The sequence below is a fragment of the Apiospora marii genome (assembly GCF_038362585.1).
Source record: "Apiospora marii strain CBS 49790 chromosome Unknown utg000013l_segment0_segment0, whole genome shotgun sequence".
Lineage (NCBI taxonomy): Eukaryota > Fungi > Ascomycota > Sordariomycetes > Amphisphaeriales > Apiosporaceae > Apiospora > Apiospora marii.
Window position 1 is genome coordinate 3,357,696 of NW_027117384.1, and position 16,764 is coordinate 3,374,459.

At 55.7% G+C, this 16,764-nt stretch overlaps 6 protein-coding genes across 6 annotated transcripts; 3 read left to right on the forward strand and 3 right to left on the reverse strand.

Annotated features, from left to right (window-relative positions):
* Positions 1-2,493: 2,493 nt before the first annotated feature.
* On the forward strand, positions 2,494-3,075 carry PG985_016154 (uncharacterized protein; the record flags this gene model as incomplete). The annotated part of the gene is made up of 1 exon (XM_066835920.1): positions 2,494-3,075. One exon carries the CDS (start codon positions 2,494-2,496, stop codon positions 3,073-3,075), a length of 582 nt encoding a protein of 193 aa, XP_066677123.1.
* Positions 3,076-3,460: 385 nt separating this feature from the next.
* PG985_016155 (uncharacterized protein) lies at positions 3,461-4,870 on the reverse strand (the record flags this gene model as incomplete). The annotated part of the gene is made up of 3 exons (XM_066835921.1): positions 3,461-3,906; positions 3,962-4,218; positions 4,401-4,870. The coding sequence occupies 3 exons, from the start codon at positions 4,868-4,870 to the stop codon at positions 3,461-3,463; spliced, it is 1,173 nt and encodes a 390-aa protein (XP_066677124.1).
* A 794-nt stretch (positions 4,871-5,664) lies between these two features.
* Positions 5,665-7,126, forward strand: PG985_016156 (xaa-Pro dipeptidase; the record flags this gene model as incomplete). Its single annotated transcript, XM_066835922.1, has 2 exons — positions 5,665-6,486; positions 6,548-7,126. The coding sequence occupies 2 exons, from the start codon at positions 5,665-5,667 to the stop codon at positions 7,124-7,126; spliced, it is 1,401 nt and encodes a 466-aa protein (XP_066677125.1).
* Positions 7,127-7,275: 149 nt separating this feature from the next.
* PG985_016157 (thymidylate synthase/dCMP hydroxymethylase domain-containing protein) lies at positions 7,276-9,594 on the reverse strand (the record flags this gene model as incomplete). Its single annotated transcript, XM_066835923.1, has 4 exons — positions 7,276-7,290; positions 7,624-8,479; positions 8,584-8,711; positions 9,334-9,594. 4 exons carry the CDS (start codon positions 9,592-9,594, stop codon positions 7,276-7,278), a joined length of 1,260 nt encoding a protein of 419 aa, XP_066677126.1.
* A 2,902-nt stretch (positions 9,595-12,496) lies between these two features.
* On the forward strand, positions 12,497-14,745 carry PG985_016158 (uncharacterized protein; the record flags this gene model as incomplete). Its single annotated transcript, XM_066835924.1, has 6 exons — positions 12,497-12,617; positions 12,698-12,952; positions 13,030-13,294; positions 13,393-13,742; positions 13,812-13,893; positions 14,061-14,745. 6 exons carry the CDS (start codon positions 12,497-12,499, stop codon positions 14,743-14,745), a joined length of 1,758 nt encoding a protein of 585 aa, XP_066677127.1.
* Positions 14,746-15,471: 726 nt separating this feature from the next.
* Positions 15,472-16,311, reverse strand: PG985_016159 (uncharacterized protein; the record flags this gene model as incomplete). The annotated part of the gene is made up of 1 exon (XM_066835925.1): positions 15,472-16,311. The coding sequence occupies one exon, from the start codon at positions 16,309-16,311 to the stop codon at positions 15,472-15,474; it is 840 nt and encodes a 279-aa protein (XP_066677128.1).
* Between the last annotated feature and the right edge of the window lie 453 nt (positions 16,312-16,764).

Below are 16,764 nucleotides of genomic sequence, written 5' to 3' on the forward strand. Positions count from 1 at the left end.
CTAGATCGCCCAGTGTTGACATGCGACTCGTGTACGTCAACAGAGGGGCTTCTGGAGCTTCATGACGACAAGACATGGATGGCATCCCCAGATTTAATCCAACTGCCGCAATCCACACTTTCTTTCGACACTACCTAGACTTTCTTGCCACAAATTCAATTGGTTGGTGTGGAAACATAGAGAGTTTATCGATGGCACGTCATGCACGGTCGCATCTCCGCCAGCAATTGGGCCAATAACGTTTTCAATTAGAAACTATTCTGCGGGCTTGTCGCACGAGTCGGGAAGAGTTCTAGGTATTGTCGTGGTCAAGTGCTATCCTCAATCAACACGCCCAATTCCTCGACATAGTACGAATGCTCATCAAAGCTGAAGTCCTCAACGCACGCCACACCCTAGGCCGACTCGTCGTCCATCATCTTGGCTTGACTGAGAAAGAACGAGGCGTCCTGTGCGAGCTTGTCAGCCGTGTCTGGCCCCCCAAACAATCTCGGTGTCTTGTAGGGAAGCCTTCCTTACCTGAGGGTCGTCGAACTCGACGATGTAGGAACCTTGGATCCCTTTGTTGCGTCTCTTTGCCGTCGCGACCGCCAGCTACGCCGGTCGGAGAGGCATTAATGGTAGGATCGCACGGGCTCCACGGGTTCGTCCAACTCCCCATAGTCGGCGGATTCCTCGGATCTGCATATGGTGCATACGGATTTGTTGGGTTTAGAAGGTTGTCTGGCTTCGCCGGCATGAACGTAGCTCCCAAGTAATGCCATACCATTCCCGCCAGGGTGCCCAACAACACGAGGAGGAGGAAAGATCCCACGAAGCAGCCGGTATGACCCATGCTGAACGGCAGTGATTGACAATGGATGGAACTTGTGCAACGAGAGGATGGCAAATACACTTCAAAGCTTGATCAAGTGATGAAGAGAACGGCATGGAAAAGCTATGTATGATGTGGTGAAAGCGTGGTATGCCGAGTCTGTGATTGCAAAAGTGATGATGATGGATGAAGAGAAGTTCGGAAGACGTTGGCTTGGAGCCATGGGCAGGACTCTGCAATGATTTGAGGTGCCGGCCATCCTGGTGGACATCTTGAGGAAGGAGCTTGGTCGCAATGGGGGTTTGGTGTCAAAGGTAGAAGGACCGCGTCGTTGCTGGCCTCGTCGCTGCCGTTGTTCAAGCTGGGAAAGCGGGCTGGTCTCGTTGAGTGTAATTGGGATTCTCTTTTCACGAGAGCTGGTCATTCTACCAATATCGGAAAGCCCCTTCTGGCGCATGTTGGAGCCCACGCAGATGATTGGAAAGTGCCTCTTCCCTCATCATCGGTTCCCTTCTCATACCGCCAGAAGGAACCGAGCTTAGAATCAACAGCTGCTGTGGAAACAACCTTTCAAGTGAAAGTTGTAACATGCAGAGCTCGGCCCATGCAAACGCGACAGTTTCTGTGTCGCGCTTTTGATGCAATCTTCTGGGCAATTGCCTGCTGCAAACTGAGGCCGTAGTCGAGAAGGCGGTTAGCAAGTGATCCGTTTCAGCTAGGTTATCACAAAATATTTGTGGTCTATCTATCCGAAGTGGTTTCCCACCCTAGTTAATTCCACAACCGAAATCAACTTCCAAATAGATTCCACCCCAGACTGGTGCTCAAATAATCATGATCCAACATCACCTCTAGGTCCCCGTCGCATCACCGAGTCCGCAATGCCCTCATTCACAGCTCTAGTCATCTAATCGCCTCTGTGGCACAACCTCTCTGATGGTTGGGGTCTCCGGCCTACTCAGCCCGCCCGATGACCCCGGCAGGTCAGCAAGCAACAGCAGCGCCCTCGCTGTTATTATCATGGATGCACAGCTGCTGTTATAGGCGGCCGCCTCTGCGTCGTTAACGTGATGGACCCGTCGCAGCTGCAGTACGCCTCGATAATACCATGATAAGGGTCCTCATTGTGTAGTGTGCACTTCAGAGTCAGGGGAGCTTGTGATGGGACCAGTATGAGATGTTGCCGGGTTGGTGGGGGGTTGCGCTCCTGGGAAAGGGGGCATCGGGCACGCCTCTGCAGGTGCGCTTCTTTTCCTCTCAGCGGTCGCGGGCGGGTTGTTCACGTCAATTTCGAAAGGGGGCAGTAGGTTACCATCACCTCTCCTCCCGTCGGGTGTCCTTCTGAAGTGCTCATCTATACTGACATGAGTGATGGCGGTGATGGTTGTGTTTCTCTGCAGGTTTGGCAGCTCGATGTTTCGCCAGATGTTGAGCAGGGATACGGATTTAGGAGAGTGCCAGGGTCAACAGGCTGATTCGCTTCGCTGATGCGGCTTCAAGCTATCATGAACATTTCCCTTGCGACATCTGGGCCATGGCCAAGGCGAGTAGTCCTGGAGGGCCTGTTGTCAGAGCTTGTACCTTTCTTCTCTGAGCAGATTTGCCCACCAGGTGCACCCGAGAGCATCATTGAACATGATGCCGCGGGAAACAGCTTGACGTAGTCAAAGTCCTTCTCCATGCCTACCCCAGTATTCACTCATGCAGAGCCCGAGGCCTGTGGGCGGTTGCGCTCGAGAACCGGACCCGGTCGCTCTGCAGGCCCTCCTCACTACGAGCCCGGCTTTCTCTGCATCTCCCTGGTCCACTCCCATCTGTGCTGCTTCATCACCGAGGCTTGCGCCCGCCCGCCGTCGCAAATACTGCACCTCCTGCTCGACAACGGCGCTTACCTGCACGATGGCGGCTTCGGCCTCAACCCCGGTGCCCTCTGGGCGGCTACCCGAGGACAGCAGCCCTCGGAGATCGTGGGCCAGATCCTCGCTCGGAACGGGCCGGTATCCCGTAGTTGCGCCTTGGCTCCTGTTCAGCACGCTGGTGCGGCCGTGGCGAGGTGCGGTTTTGACGAAAAGATCGAATTCGATGCCAGACTCTCGGTGGAGGAGTGTGTGGAAGGGGCCAAGAAGAGGGAGAATTCCGATGTCACGTCGATAGTTCAGTCTTGGGCACAGCATCGGGGAGGCAGGGCGAGTCAAATTCACAATGCGACATTATCGTACCTATTAAGGCAAGTGTTGGATTTCTTGGGATCATGGAGTTAAATGCACGGTTACTTATGGACCAATCACGCTCGTGGTTGGAGACAATTCTCATGGTGGACTGCAGGATAGGGGCTACGCTAAGTATTCAGTTATCCCCTAGCTAGATAGGGCCATGTACCTACTGCAAAGGAGTAACCACTATCTGTTCGATTGCTTCGCTGTTATACCATGAAATGATGCGGCCCTGCGCTTACCGTTTCTAGCACCACTGAGGAGCGAAAGTGACAAGCTAAGAGACAATCAGGCTGCTACTACATAGATGTATAAAGAATTGACATCTCCACTCCCGGCACTGAGCTTCTTAGACTTGACTATATAGTACGGCATATTCTTGCAATAGCCTTTAATTGGTTGCACCATAGCCTACAGCTTTCCTGGAACATCATTAACCCCTTTCAATATACTGCATCGCGTTGGTAGTCGTTGTGGTAGTCGTAACCAGGCCACGCCCAAGTTCTGTGTTCTCGTCTTGCTGGGGGTTATTAGGCGCGTCCTCGATCAAAGCAACGCTACTGTTTGGTCCTTCAAGAAGCCCCATTCCGTATGCACTGTTCGAGATTAGATGAACCGTAGCACTCGGTGTGCATGAGGGTAATAGCTTGACACCAGCTGCCGTATCAGATGGCGAAGGCCGTTTTGCGACACAAACGCCCCGCTCGTACAGCCGACACTTGAAACCATAGTACTCCCACCAGGCCTCCTTTCCTCTGAAATCCATGGTGGAAATGCTTGGGACGGGACTCATCTCGACCAAGTATGCGAAACACGACATCAGACGCTGTTCTAAGAGACTAGTATCCAACCCCCTTTGAACTGCAAAATCGCGAAGACCTTGGGAAAACCGAGAGTCAGCATCTAGCATTGTGGAAAATTGTAGTGTACTTACACCAAACGTGGCCCTGTTGCTTTTTCCCGAGAATATACTCCTTCATTTTCGTATGATAGTACTCAAGCTCTGCAAACCTATCCCCATTGAAGAACTTCCTGAAGTTCGAAGGAGATATCACTGGATCTCGCCACATCCCGACCCAAAACTTCTCTATCTCGATGACGCCAACAACGTGCGGCACATCGTATGCGTCATCAGCCAACGCGACGACTACACAACCGTTGAGGTTGATGGTGCTGTGAAGGCTATTGTATCTGAGCCATATGTCATAGTGCTCGAACTTTCGCGAGTATCCATCGCCCGATACGAATTCTTCGAGATGACCCTCCCGTTTCGATTGGTGATGAAGAAGCGTTGCTGCTTCCCATAACCACCCATGGATGAGAGGGTCACGTAAGTGATAAACCATGTTCAGGACGAGAAAACGGCATCTTACGGCTTCCCTGCCGCCAGTTTTACGGGGGTGGCATCTTCGAGGCTGCTGTTCGGAGTCCATTTTGTCCACATAAATTCGAAATCCCCAGCCAGGGCCTCATTGGCCTCCACATCCTGGGGGATTCCTTTCTCGAAAAGCTCGGCATAATGCTGCATTACCTCGGCCCAATGTACCCAAAGTTTAGCGAGCGATGAGTTATGGAACCCAGCAGTCTCTGCTGTTTCTTCCGTTGGCATTATTATTTCATTATTGCTTGCGTTATGGGCCTCCAACATATGGCCCTGGCTTTCTTGTTTGCCATTGTAGGGGACAAGTGCCAGATCATTGCACACTGTCTCCTTTAGCTTAGGAGCAGGATCATACGATACGCGTTTTACCTCGTGTGGAGTATCTGATCCTGCCTTCTTGTTGCCGTTTTCGATCCGTTTTCTCTTGGGATGACTCGACCTGGAGCTATTGAAGAAACCCATTATTGGCTAGAAAGCGTAATTGGGCCCAGAAACTAACTGAAATTATAAATGTATAAGAAAGAAGAAGAGATGATTGAATTATAAACAATAGATAATTACCGAAGCATGCTGTCTACCATACTATATTTATACTCACTCATCACTCACTGTACGGTGTCTCACTTTCCGGACTCTACGATGAAATCTGACATTTCAAATCAGATGTTGGTCACGTTCACTACTTCCATAAAGAACATCTCCCGCTAGATAGCAAGCGATGTGGTCCTTGGTCATCTGAAAGCTTAAGGACCGCCATATGTATGGTCTCGAGATGCATAATGAAACGGGATGATCACAAAGCTCATTGTAGTTGGCTCGATTTCGTTATCACGGGAGAGCTAGTAACCACGGCTCTGGAATGGCAAATGCAGCCTGAGTGAGCTGTTGGCTGTAAAAGCAGCATTCCAGCGCTAGGGTCGGAAGTTGCCGAGCAGGAGCCAACCCCGCTTGTTGCCCCTCCATCCACGAGGGAATGGAACTCTAAGCCCGCCTATCGCAGCTGTCCCTCGCGCTGCTGAAGGGCTCAAAGAGGCAGGTACTCGGCCAAAAGGTTTTCCCAAACAAACCACCCCCCAATGTCCTTCGCTCATCTGCGCTTCTTTAGCAGGTGTGCAGCACGAGTCCAACTCCCACGCAGAGCAACGCCCTCCTCAATCCAAGTCTTCCTCCCGACAATCCGGACATCACACCAACGGTATTCCTCGCCGATTTTCCGTTCGTTCACGACAAACCCTCGTACGATCCCCGCCCCCACAATGACGATGGACGTCGACAAGATCCTCGCGGGCAAGTACCCCGCCAAAGCCCACGCCGCGCGCGTCGCCGACTACATCCGCAGCAAGACGGACGCCACGGGGATCCTGTACCTCGAGGGCGCGGCCTCGGGGCTGCTCGAGGACTGCGACGAGCCGGTGCCCTTCCGCCAGCGCCGCGCCTTCATGTACCTGACGGGCATGGACGACGTCGCCGACAGCTACCTGGTCCACGACATGGCCAGCGGCCACACCACCCTCTTCATCCCGCCCGTCGACCCCGAGGAGGTCATCTGGTCCGGCCTGCCCTTGTCGACTGACGACGCCCTCGCCCGCTACGACGTCGACGCCGTCCTGCCCTCGACCGAGCTGAACGCCACCCTGGCCCGCCTCGGCGCCGCGCAGAAGGACACGAAGAAGAACACCGTCTTCGCCATCGCCGACCGCGTCGCGTCCCACGTCAGCTTCCTCGAGTTCGACGACAAGAACTTCAGCCTGCTGGGCGAGGCCGTCGACGAGTGCCGCGTCGTCAAGGACGAGTACGAGATCGCCCTCATCCGCAAGGCCAACATGATCAGCGAGGCCGCCCACCAAAAGGTCATGCAGGCCGTCCGGACCGCCACCAACGAGTACGAGCTCGAGGGTTTGTTTTTGGGCGAGTGCTACAAGAAGGGCGCCAAGTTCCAGGCCTACCCCAGCATCGTCGCCAGCGGGCGCTCCGCCGCCACGCTGCACTACGTCCACAACAACAAGGAGATGCCCGGCGGCAAGGACCTGCTGCTGCTCGACGCCGGTTGCGAGTGGAAGCTGTATGCTTCGGATATTGTGAGTTTGCCTCGAGTACGAGACCTGGTATAAAGATGACAGGAACTAACCCCACCGACAGACGAGAACCTTCCCCATCTCGGGCAAGTTCACCAAGGAGTCGCGCGCCATCTACGACATCGTCCTCAAGATGCAGCTGGACTGCATCGCCATGCTCAAGGAGGGCGTGGCCTGGGACGACGTGCACCTGCTGGCCCACAAGATCGCCATCGACGGGCTGCTGGAGCTCGGCGTCCTCAAGGGCGACAAGGACGCGATCCTCCAGGCGCGGACGAGCGCCGCCTTCCTGCCCCACGGTCTCGGCCACTACCTGGGCATGGACACGCACGACACGGGCGGCCACCCCAACTACTCGGACCCGGACCCCCTGTTCCGATTCCTGCGGGTGCGCAGGAACTTGCCGGCCGGTAGCGTCATCACCGTCGAGCCTGGTATCTACTTCTGCGACTTCATTATCCGGCCCTACCTCAAGGACCCCAAGCATGCTCAGTACATCGACGAGAAGGTCCTGGACAAGTACTGGGACGTTGGGGGTGTTCGTATCGAGGACAACCTCTTGATCACCAAGGACGGCTGCGAGAACCTGACGGACTGCCCCAAGAACCCGGATGAGCTGGAGAAGATCATTACAGGGGCTTAAATGCAGATACAGCAGGTTGGTTGACTGGCCATGTTGCGTTTGCGCGAATGTCTGCCGTCGCAAAGAGTGTAAAAGGGGTTTCATCGCACGGCGTTTTTGATACCTGATGAGTCATGACCAATATCGCATTATCTACAAGTCTATCTCTTTCAACCAAATCGTTCCTAGCCAGAACTACCGCGTACCATATTTGCCAGCATTTCAATGCTCCAATTCGTAAATGATTCATGTGCTCGTTCTATCACGTCTGTCCCTCCCTGAAAGCGCTGCCCCACCGAATTATGCCGTACAATCAGTTGATGCTATTGACATAATGTTTATCCCATTGAATAATAGAATAGCCGATTGAAGTAATAGCCCAATCAATTATCCAGGGGAAGTGTTTATACCAAGAGCAGTGCTATCGCCATCACCATCTAGAGGATACCACACTACACCGACATCTTCATGGCGATGGACTTGTGGGGGTCGTAGCCCTGAATAGAGAAATCCTCGACCTGCCAGCCGTCGATGCTGCCGTTCTTGGGCTTGGCGATGTCGAGGCGGGGGAAGGGGCGGGGCTCGCGCTCGAGCTGGGTGCGCAGGGCGTCGACGTGGTCGACGTAGACGTGGGCGTCGCCCATGACGTGCGTGAGGCTCCCCGGGACCAGGTCGCAGACGTGGGCCAGCATGTGGGTCAGGAGGGCGTAGCTGGCGATGTTGAAGGGGACGCCGAGGCCCATGTCGCAGGAGCGCTGGTAGAGCTGGCAGTGGAGGTGGCCTTTGGGTTTGGGGGCGGTTTCTTCCTCTTCTTCCGTCTGCTGTGATGTTGATGTGGAGGCCTTGTCTGTGCTGCTGCTCCGCGGGTACGAGACGTAGAACTGAGCGAACATGTGGCAGGGCGGCAGCACCATCTCCTTCATGGCCTTGGGGTTCCAGGCGCTGAGGATGAGGCGGCGGTCGTGAGGGTTGGTGCGCAGCTTGTGGACGATCTCGGCGAGCTGGTCGACGCCCTGGCCGGCGTAGTCGGTGTCGCAGTCGACGTAGTCGGCGCCGAAGTGCCGCCACTGGAAGCCGTAGACGGGGCCCAGGTCGCCCTCGGCGCGGTGGGTGAGGCCCAGGCCGTCGAGGAAGGCGCGCGAGCCGTTGCCGTCCCAGATCTTGATGCCGGCGTCGCTCAGGGGCTTGGACGAGGTCGAGCCCGAGATGAACCAGAGGAGCTCGGCGATGACGGCGCGGGTGAAGACGCGCTTGGTGGTGAGGAGGGGGAGGATGGGCTGCGGGTCCGACGAGGGGCTGCCGTCGGCGGCGGGGGCGTGGAGGGCGAATTTCAGCGGGCGCGGGGCGAAGATGGAGTAGGTGCCGGTGCCGGTCCTGGAGTGTTGGGGGTGAGTGTCAGCTGCTGGACTCTGGTATTTCACCTCTTATTTGCGAGGCAAAAGAACTATGAAGAAAGAAGGAGATAGGATGGGCTGTACCTGTCGGGCCGGCGCTCGCCGTGGTCCAAGATCTCGCGGACGAGATCGAGGTATTGGTATTCCTCATGTGTCCTGGGGTTCGTGGAGCCCATCTTGACTTCTAATTGGGTATATGGCGGGTTTGTATGCTGTCGCTTCCGGTGTCGTGGTCGTGGTGGTGAATGGGCATGGGAAAATGACAGTCAATCCAATTAACGCGACACGCGACAAAAGCCCAGCAGCAGGTAGCGCGTTGAGGGGCCGCTAATGCAGGGCGGGGTTCCTGGTTCGAGGCCTTCAGCGCTTGCTGGCGCTAGCCGTGTAATTGGCCCTTGGTGGGAGCCCGCTACGGGATGACTTCAGACTGAGACATGCAGAGCTCGTCCCGCCGTGCATGGCTAGTACGGGCGAGATGGGATGCAGAGACGTCATTCGGCATCAGAAGTCAGCGTTGGCAATGCATCGTGTACGGTGTAGGTTACCGCCTGTGGCCTGGGAACCTGTTGAATCTGATCCAGAAGCCGACGGACAACCGGTACAACGGTATGTCTTGACAGAATCTAAATATAGGGAGCCTACCTACATTGACGAGCATGTTACAATTGGACACGAATTCACAGTCACCAATCAAAATTACTTGATCCAGTTGATTTGAAGATTGCATTTGCTTGGGTATCATTAGGGACTATAAGAAATATAGAGAAATAAGCATCTGACGGATCAGCGCAATGCCTCCTTGAGGCCCTGCCTGGCCCGCTCGAGCCCACTTACCAGCGATGCGCGGACGCGCTTGGACCCGGACTTGACGAGGGGGGTCCACTGGATGGGCGCCCGGGTCTTGCAGCCGTGGGGGCAGGGCTCGTCGAGATGGGCCCGGAGCGACTGCGCGACGAAGGGGTCGAGGTCCTTGACGTCGCCGCAGTGCGGCGCCCGCGAGCAGGTGCTGCGGTCGAAGCGCGGGCAGTACTGCGTGATGGGCTTCATGGCCGCGTGGGTCCGGCAGGGGTACCAGATGGTCTGCTCGATGCACATGGCGGCTTCTTTTCTGTTCTCTATCTTTTTTATCTCTGATGACTTACTCAAAGGCAAGGGAATAAAACTTGAGAATACTTAGCTCGGTATAGATAGAATGGTCATCAGTGTATGCGATCTCTTGATGGTGAAAGAGACCAGTGTTGTTGTCTTCGATGCTGAAGCAGGGGGTCATTCAATCGGTACGTGGCGAGGAGAGGCGGTCTTTAATAGGGCGCCAGCGCTCTGATGTTGAAAGCGCTCTCGAGAACAAGGTCACATTGTCTGTTTGGGAATCAATGTTCAAGTCAAATTGCGATTTCCGGTTGGCAAAGAAGGAGAACAATGCTTGGTCTTCCCGGAACCGCTTCGTCCGTGCCGTCCGTTCGTCGTCAATGGGCATTGTCCGTCTCTCGAAACCACGTCATCGGGGCTTGCCAAGTACGACTGTTCACCTTGGTCCGTTGGAAAAAAGGCGCTCCTCTACATGCCGTCCTAGCCAAGAACGTCGCCCTCGCTCATTGATGTCAGGCCGACATGACCGCGTCAGTTCGAATGCACGTCCAAGACGCCCTGTCCTCCATCGAAGGACGATGCGTTTTCAGCGCGTTGTTACATCCGGAGAGTAAGCTGCACATACACACCACACCCCCTCGGTAGGTCCTAGGACCTACACGCAGCTTCTCAGGTTCTCAGAATAGAGAAGAGGAGGCGCTCGTGAACCAGGCCAATGGTGAGTATTGTATGTAGTTGATCCTGCTGGTGGGGGAGATAGGTATTTCCCAGCCAGCCAATTTCTTCCATGGTGGCGCCGTTGATCTCCCCGGTGCTAACCCAGTCTCCAAGCAAAGCCACCTCTAAGGGACCCCTGTACTCCCCGAATCGTGCATAGGCGAGCTGGAAGGGCTGAAGCCGGAAATGGGGAAAAGGCCGGGGAGGCGATGGCCGCCTCTGCATTACACATCCGTCATTTTGTGCAACGGTCGGTCAGCCAGCCATGCTGCAGTTTCTCGCGAGACTTTTTATGCATGCGCCCCTGCTTACTTGTGTCCCATCCGGTCTTTGGGTAAAGATAAGCTGCGTACGTGATCACGCTTCGTCCTTCCAATTGGGCCTGCACAGCATTAGATGCTGGATTTAGGCGGTAATACATGTATGTGTTCTGCGTGGGGTTTCTTCCAGGCCATCGGTCCCGGGAGGGGTGGGACCGACTCGCCGAACCACCAACACTTGGCACATATTCAATGCAACTCTTCATTGCATGTCCCCAAATAGCCAATGTGCATCACTGTGCATACCACGTACAAGCGCGGCCATGCTGGTCGGTTAGAGCTCCAGTCCATTCCGAGCCGGAGATTGGTGGCTGTTCACCGCCTGTCGTGCCAGTCGGTTGGCCAAGAAATCCCCGACACGGCATGTCGCTTGGCAACCACGCCGACTCGTCCAGGCAGGGCAAACAACTGCAAGCCCCGAGCCATGCCGAAGCGAGAGGAGACAAGTTGCTACAGTAGCTACCTCTGCTTTACGATGCAGCGAGGTTCTCGGTTAGGCCGCCAGGATCAACCAGGCAATTTCGGCACCAGATCTTGGTAGCACTGCTTCGACCAGCGGTAGAGTGTAGACTCTAAACCGTCCCAAACTCACGCCTCGTGGCCTGCACTTGGCTTGACGTACCACGATTTCCCAGCTGGCCGGTTACGCTTTTCATAGCCTAGTCTAGTGGTTATCTAGACGCACAGCTAACCTACTGCTGAACTGCCTCAGCTGTCCCAAACAGGCATTCACATGCCGGTGCCGAAACAGACGGTTGGCTGCACTGGGGCTGCACTGGGGGCTGCGCTGGGAGGAAGCCACCCGCCATCCCAACTGCACATATGCAGACGTTTTGCTGTGCAGACCATCCATACCAGACATGATCACTGTTTGGTATGCCGTCTGATATGTCCATCAACGATGCCAGGACGATTTTTCCGCACGTCGGGTCCGAGGGAGAGGATGGGGGTGGGAGAGAGAGATCGTGAGCTCGGAGACGCGACCACCGCTGGACCAGTGCTCGATCACAAGCTACAGCCTAGCCAACATCCCAGCCTCCTCCGTATCGACAAACTTGCGGCAGGATCTGCTGAGTGTCCAAGGTTAGTCTCAATCCTCCGATGGAATCTTGCGGCCAAGCTACCGACGTGTGAAGTCAAAGATGCGCTTGCTACTCTGAGCATTGGCTGCTTGGTTTGGTAAGCAGTCATCAACGGCCAGCGACGACCCCGGTGCTGTACCCTGTCACCCATGCGCTTGCTCCAAGTGACAAGTTGACACCCGCGCGCCTCTGCCAGTCCAGCTCGCCTGCTCCCTCAGGATGATAGACTCGCGTCGGACCCATGCCCGTGACTGGGCCTACCCGTCCTGGGCTGGCCATGCCGGATACCAATCATCAAGCCTGGGCCCACAGCACGAACAGCACCCCACACCCTCTTTTCTTTTACGGACCTGACTTGATAGTAATCCCCCTCCACTGCCCTACCTGGTACGTCTGGCTTTCGGCCCTTGCTGGAACCGCGCCTCGCCGCTGGACTCGCCCTATCGCATGGGTAGGAGAGAGAGATACATGAGCATATGTGTGGGAGGGGTCGTGTGTGTTGGCCAAGCGAAACTCTTCGTCTTCTCATAAACGTATGCACCCCGGGGCTCTATTTCTGACTTGCTTCCTCCCTTGCGGACATTTTTCATTGCCGATCCTACGCTCGTTCCATGTGGCCCTGCTTCCTGCTTCTCCTCTAAGAAGACCCATCCTGCATCTGTCATTCTCTTCTCTGTTGTTATCGTCGTGTCGTGTCGTAATCGATATTTTCAAATAGAGAGCCCTCCTCCTCATCTGTCTTCTGTTGATTACAGAAGCTACATGACAGACGCCGCGAACTGAGGCAATATGGCCGCAGCACCTATCATTGCCATTGTTGCGTTGTTGCTTTACGTTGTGTTCCTCAAGAAGAAGGAGCATGACCGGAACAAGATGCCCCCGGGGGCTCGACCTCTCCCCGGCCCCAAGGGTATGTCCATCTCAACCCTTGCTGCCTTTGCCTCGGCCGCAACTGCTTGGCAAGAAGACACTGACTGACGGTACGATCAGGCCTCCCCTTAATAGGTCGCATCCATGATGTGCCCGCCGAGAAGACGTGGCTCAAGTTTTATGAATGGAGCAAGGTGTACGGCCCCATCTACCAGATGGAGATCTTTGGCTCCGTCCACGTATGGATCTCGTCCGAGGCCATTGCTCACGACTTGTTGTCGCGGCGGGCCCTCATCTACTCGGATCGTCCCATGATTCCCAACCTGCCCAACAACCGAACCGGCGGAGAGTATCTCGCCCTCCACGGCCGTAATGGTAGGCTCTTGTCCTCCAGGAAGGACCCTTGTCGGGATCACTTCAATGAGTCGGACTGGCTAATGACGCTCCTACAGATACGTGGAAGAGGCAACGGAAGCTGGCCCAGCACCTGATGGCGCAGTCGGCCAACGCCTCGCTGCACAACTACCCCTCCAAGGAGCGTGATCGGTTCCTGTACCTGATGTCCAAGGACGCCTCGCAGTACCGCGAGTACATCGAGCAGTTCACGGCCCGGACGGTGTCCCGCCTCTCGTGGGGCAGCCCGCACCCGGCCAACCTGCTCCGCGAAACCACTTTCGGCCTGCTCGAGACCATCTCCCCTCGGGCGCCTTGCCCAACGTCATCTCGTGGCTCATGCACGTGCCCTACTTCATGTCGCCGTGGAAGCAGAAGGAGCACGCCCGCCACGAGATCGAGGCCGGCCTGTTCAAGAGCAGCGTCAAGTACGTGCGCGACGGCGTCGACAGCGGCACCGCCGACCCCAGCTTCGTCCGCACCTTCATCGACACCCTCACCAAGCCCGGCGACGGGGCCAAGTGGGGCGAGGAGGCCGAGGCGACGTACGTGGTGGGCCAGATGGCTATCGCCGGCGCCCTGACCATCGGCAGCCCCATCCAGAGCTTCCTGTTGGCCATGCTGCACTTTCCCGAGTGGCAGCACAAGCTGCAGCAGGAAATTGACGAGGTGTGCCACGGCCGGTGTCCCGAGTGGGAGGACCGCGAGAAGATGCCGTTGCTGCGGGCCGTCGTCAAGGAGGTCATCCGCTGGCGGCCGCCCGTCCCCACTGGTGAGTTCTTCTCATTTACTACCCTCCCTATTTGAAGTTTCTTCTTGGTGTCTAACATCTTTCGCCTAGGCATCCCGCATGCTGTTGAGAAGGACGATGTCTACAATGGCTACTTCATCCCCGCCGGCGCCACGATTCACGCCATGGAATGGTGAGTCTTGATTCTTGATTCTGCCTCTACTATTGCTCCCACACGTGATACTTCAAACTTCAAACGCTGTCACATGCATGTCTCAAAGACATTTGCCACCAAACTCTCGGACCTCCGAGAATCAACTAGGTTTGCCCTTTCAGACGAAAGCTGACACCCGCCACCAGGGGCATCTCCCGCGACGAGGCCACGTACCCCGACCCCGAGACCTTCAACCCGGCCCGCTGGCTCGAGCCCAAGTACCCGACCTACAAGGAGCCGCTGACCATGCACCCGAACCTAGCCGGCTTCTCCCAGTTCGGCTTCGGCCGGCGCACGTGCCAGGGCGTCCCCATCGTCGAGATGGACCTCTTCTTAGCGATGGGCGGCATGGCCTGGGCCTTCCGCATCCAGAAGAAACGCAACCCGGACGGCACCGAGGTGCCCGTCCACTGGAACGACTTTACTCCTTTGTTAATCGCCAAGCCCGCGCCCTTCGAGTTCGACCTCGTCGCCCGCTCCGAGGCGACGGCGCGGGTGCTGGGCGGGATGTGGGAGAGCGGCAAGGGCGACGACGACGAGGAGGTCGAGCGGGCGGCGGAGCTCGAGCGCAAGATTACCGAGGACCGTCGGCGCGAGGCCATGGCGCGCGTCGCCGTCGCGGCTTCGGCCGATGCTGACGCCGCGGCGGAGGAGAAGGAGGTCGTTGCTACTGATGACGACGATGCCTGCTCCGTCGGGGGTAGCGATACGTCGGGTGGCAGCAGTGGGTTGGCGAACGGGGTGACGCCCAAGACGGCGAGCTCGTTGAGCAGCACGTCGAGCGTGAGTGACTTTCCGCAGTTGCGGGCGGATGCGGAGATTTGGTCATAGTATTTGAGGGTGAGGTTGAGAAGAATGATTTGATTCGGTGACTAAGTACCTAGAGCAAGATAGACAACTTCTCTTCCCAAAACTAGAAGAGAGCAAGGAAGGAAGGAGGATGGAGAGGAGTGAGAAGAAGATGTCGTTTTTGAAGCATGATACACCCCTTTACTACCGCGACGCGACGCGACTGCGCGATGGTCGGTAGAATGTGCGATCTCTTATTTTACTTTAGTTTCACTTGGAATATATTTGGCAGTTTACTTACTTTTGCTTCTTGGCGTGCTACGAAATTGAATGGCGGGTTGCTCGTCAACTCCAGGTTGCGGGACCACTGTGGTGCACAGGGCGCTCTCTCAGCGGCGATGACCACAACTTTATACGAGGGTGTTGGGAATGTAAGCGGCACCTACAAGCTTGAGCTCAAGTTCATTACGCATGTTCAATTCATGATGATCTACTATCGTACCAGTGTATCCATTCCCTATTCCTTGTCAAGCAAACATATCTTCTGTCGCGAGAGCCCTCAATTGCTTGTACCAGAGGCTTGTCATCTCAGTAGTATTCCTTCGTATCCCTGTCTAGCAAATTTCATCTTGTCTCGTAATCCTTCGCATCATCGTACAGTGGTTGACTCCATTCGTTCTCGATTATTCCATTCGTTCTCGATTAAGCGTCTTGGTGACTCTCAGCCTCACCGTCGCGATATTGACGGGGACCATTGCCGTATCGGACTCAAGAATCCGTAGAGTCGCTGCATCGGTTGATCCACATGGTCACATGGAAGAAGTCACCGCTGAGATGGGACGCTCGACGCGCCTTGATGGTGACTGGATAGAACAGCTCTCCTCCGGGCCCCAGGCGCTGCTCGCATCGCCTGCGGAACATGCGCTCGGCGAGCACCCAGGCGCCGTCTCCCTGGACTATGGTAGTGATGCAGTCGCCGGGCAGAGCTTCCCAGACAAGGGGCGGGTGGTTCTCGAAGGCACTAGCGTCCTTTCGCTCGAAGGTCTCCTCGCCGTCATTGTCTTCGTCTTCCTCCTCGTCCTCGTCTTGCTCATGCGATAGTACGAGTTTGTCGATGAACTTGTCTAGCGGGTCGGTAAGGGGGTCATGGTTGTCCTCGTTGGTGGCGGGAACTCCGGTGCCGCCGATGATACAAGCAGGAATATGTCCCTCGCGAAGCTTCTGGAACGTGACGGAATACATGGATAGGTCGGAGTGGAGTTCGAGATGGAGCTCGCGGCGGCACTCGGTAAGAAGCGTGTCGGAATAGTCTCCGATGCGCTCGACGACCCGGTTGAGGAACTTCTCGGTCGCGACGGTAGTAGCGTCGATTCCCTCGGCTGTGGCAGTAATGCCGACGTCTGGTTCCGGAAGGGCAGTCCAAGTGGCCGTAGGAAGGGGCCGGTAATGGATGCGGTCGGTGAGTCGTGAATCCCGATCTCCCTCTTTGGGCTTCGGCGTGAGTTTGCTGATGAAGTTGTCCAGCACTTCGAGCTCGGCGGGAGTGTAGGGTAGATTGCAGTAGCCGCCACCATCTGCTGCTGTTTCAACCTCAGCGCGATTCGCCATGTTGGTCGTGTTGGTTGTTGCAGGTGTTGGGTTGGTGCGAGTTGGTTGAACTTGGATAAGGAACTTGAGAGGTGAACCGCGAAAGCGTGATGGAGACGACGATGTGTCTGGATGACCAAATGAACTTGACGTCTGCCGAAATAATTGATCAGGTTTATTCGCGATGCTCGAAATCCCTACAAAGAAACAAGAAGGGAAAGGAAGTTGGGGATGGAGTGATGATGTTGGTTGTTGACCAGGTCAAGACCCTCGAGCTGGATCCATGGATTGTTGACATTCGAATAAACTGTTTGCAGTGATTATTCTGATTGTTCAATTGTCAAGTAAAGGTGACAGAGTGGTCAGTGGATCCGCTGTGTTTACGACATCTCACAACAGAACAATCAAGCTTCAGTCTTGGGAGCTTCATAAGCTCCAGTACCCACCCTAAATACAAGTAGACAGGCACCCAGT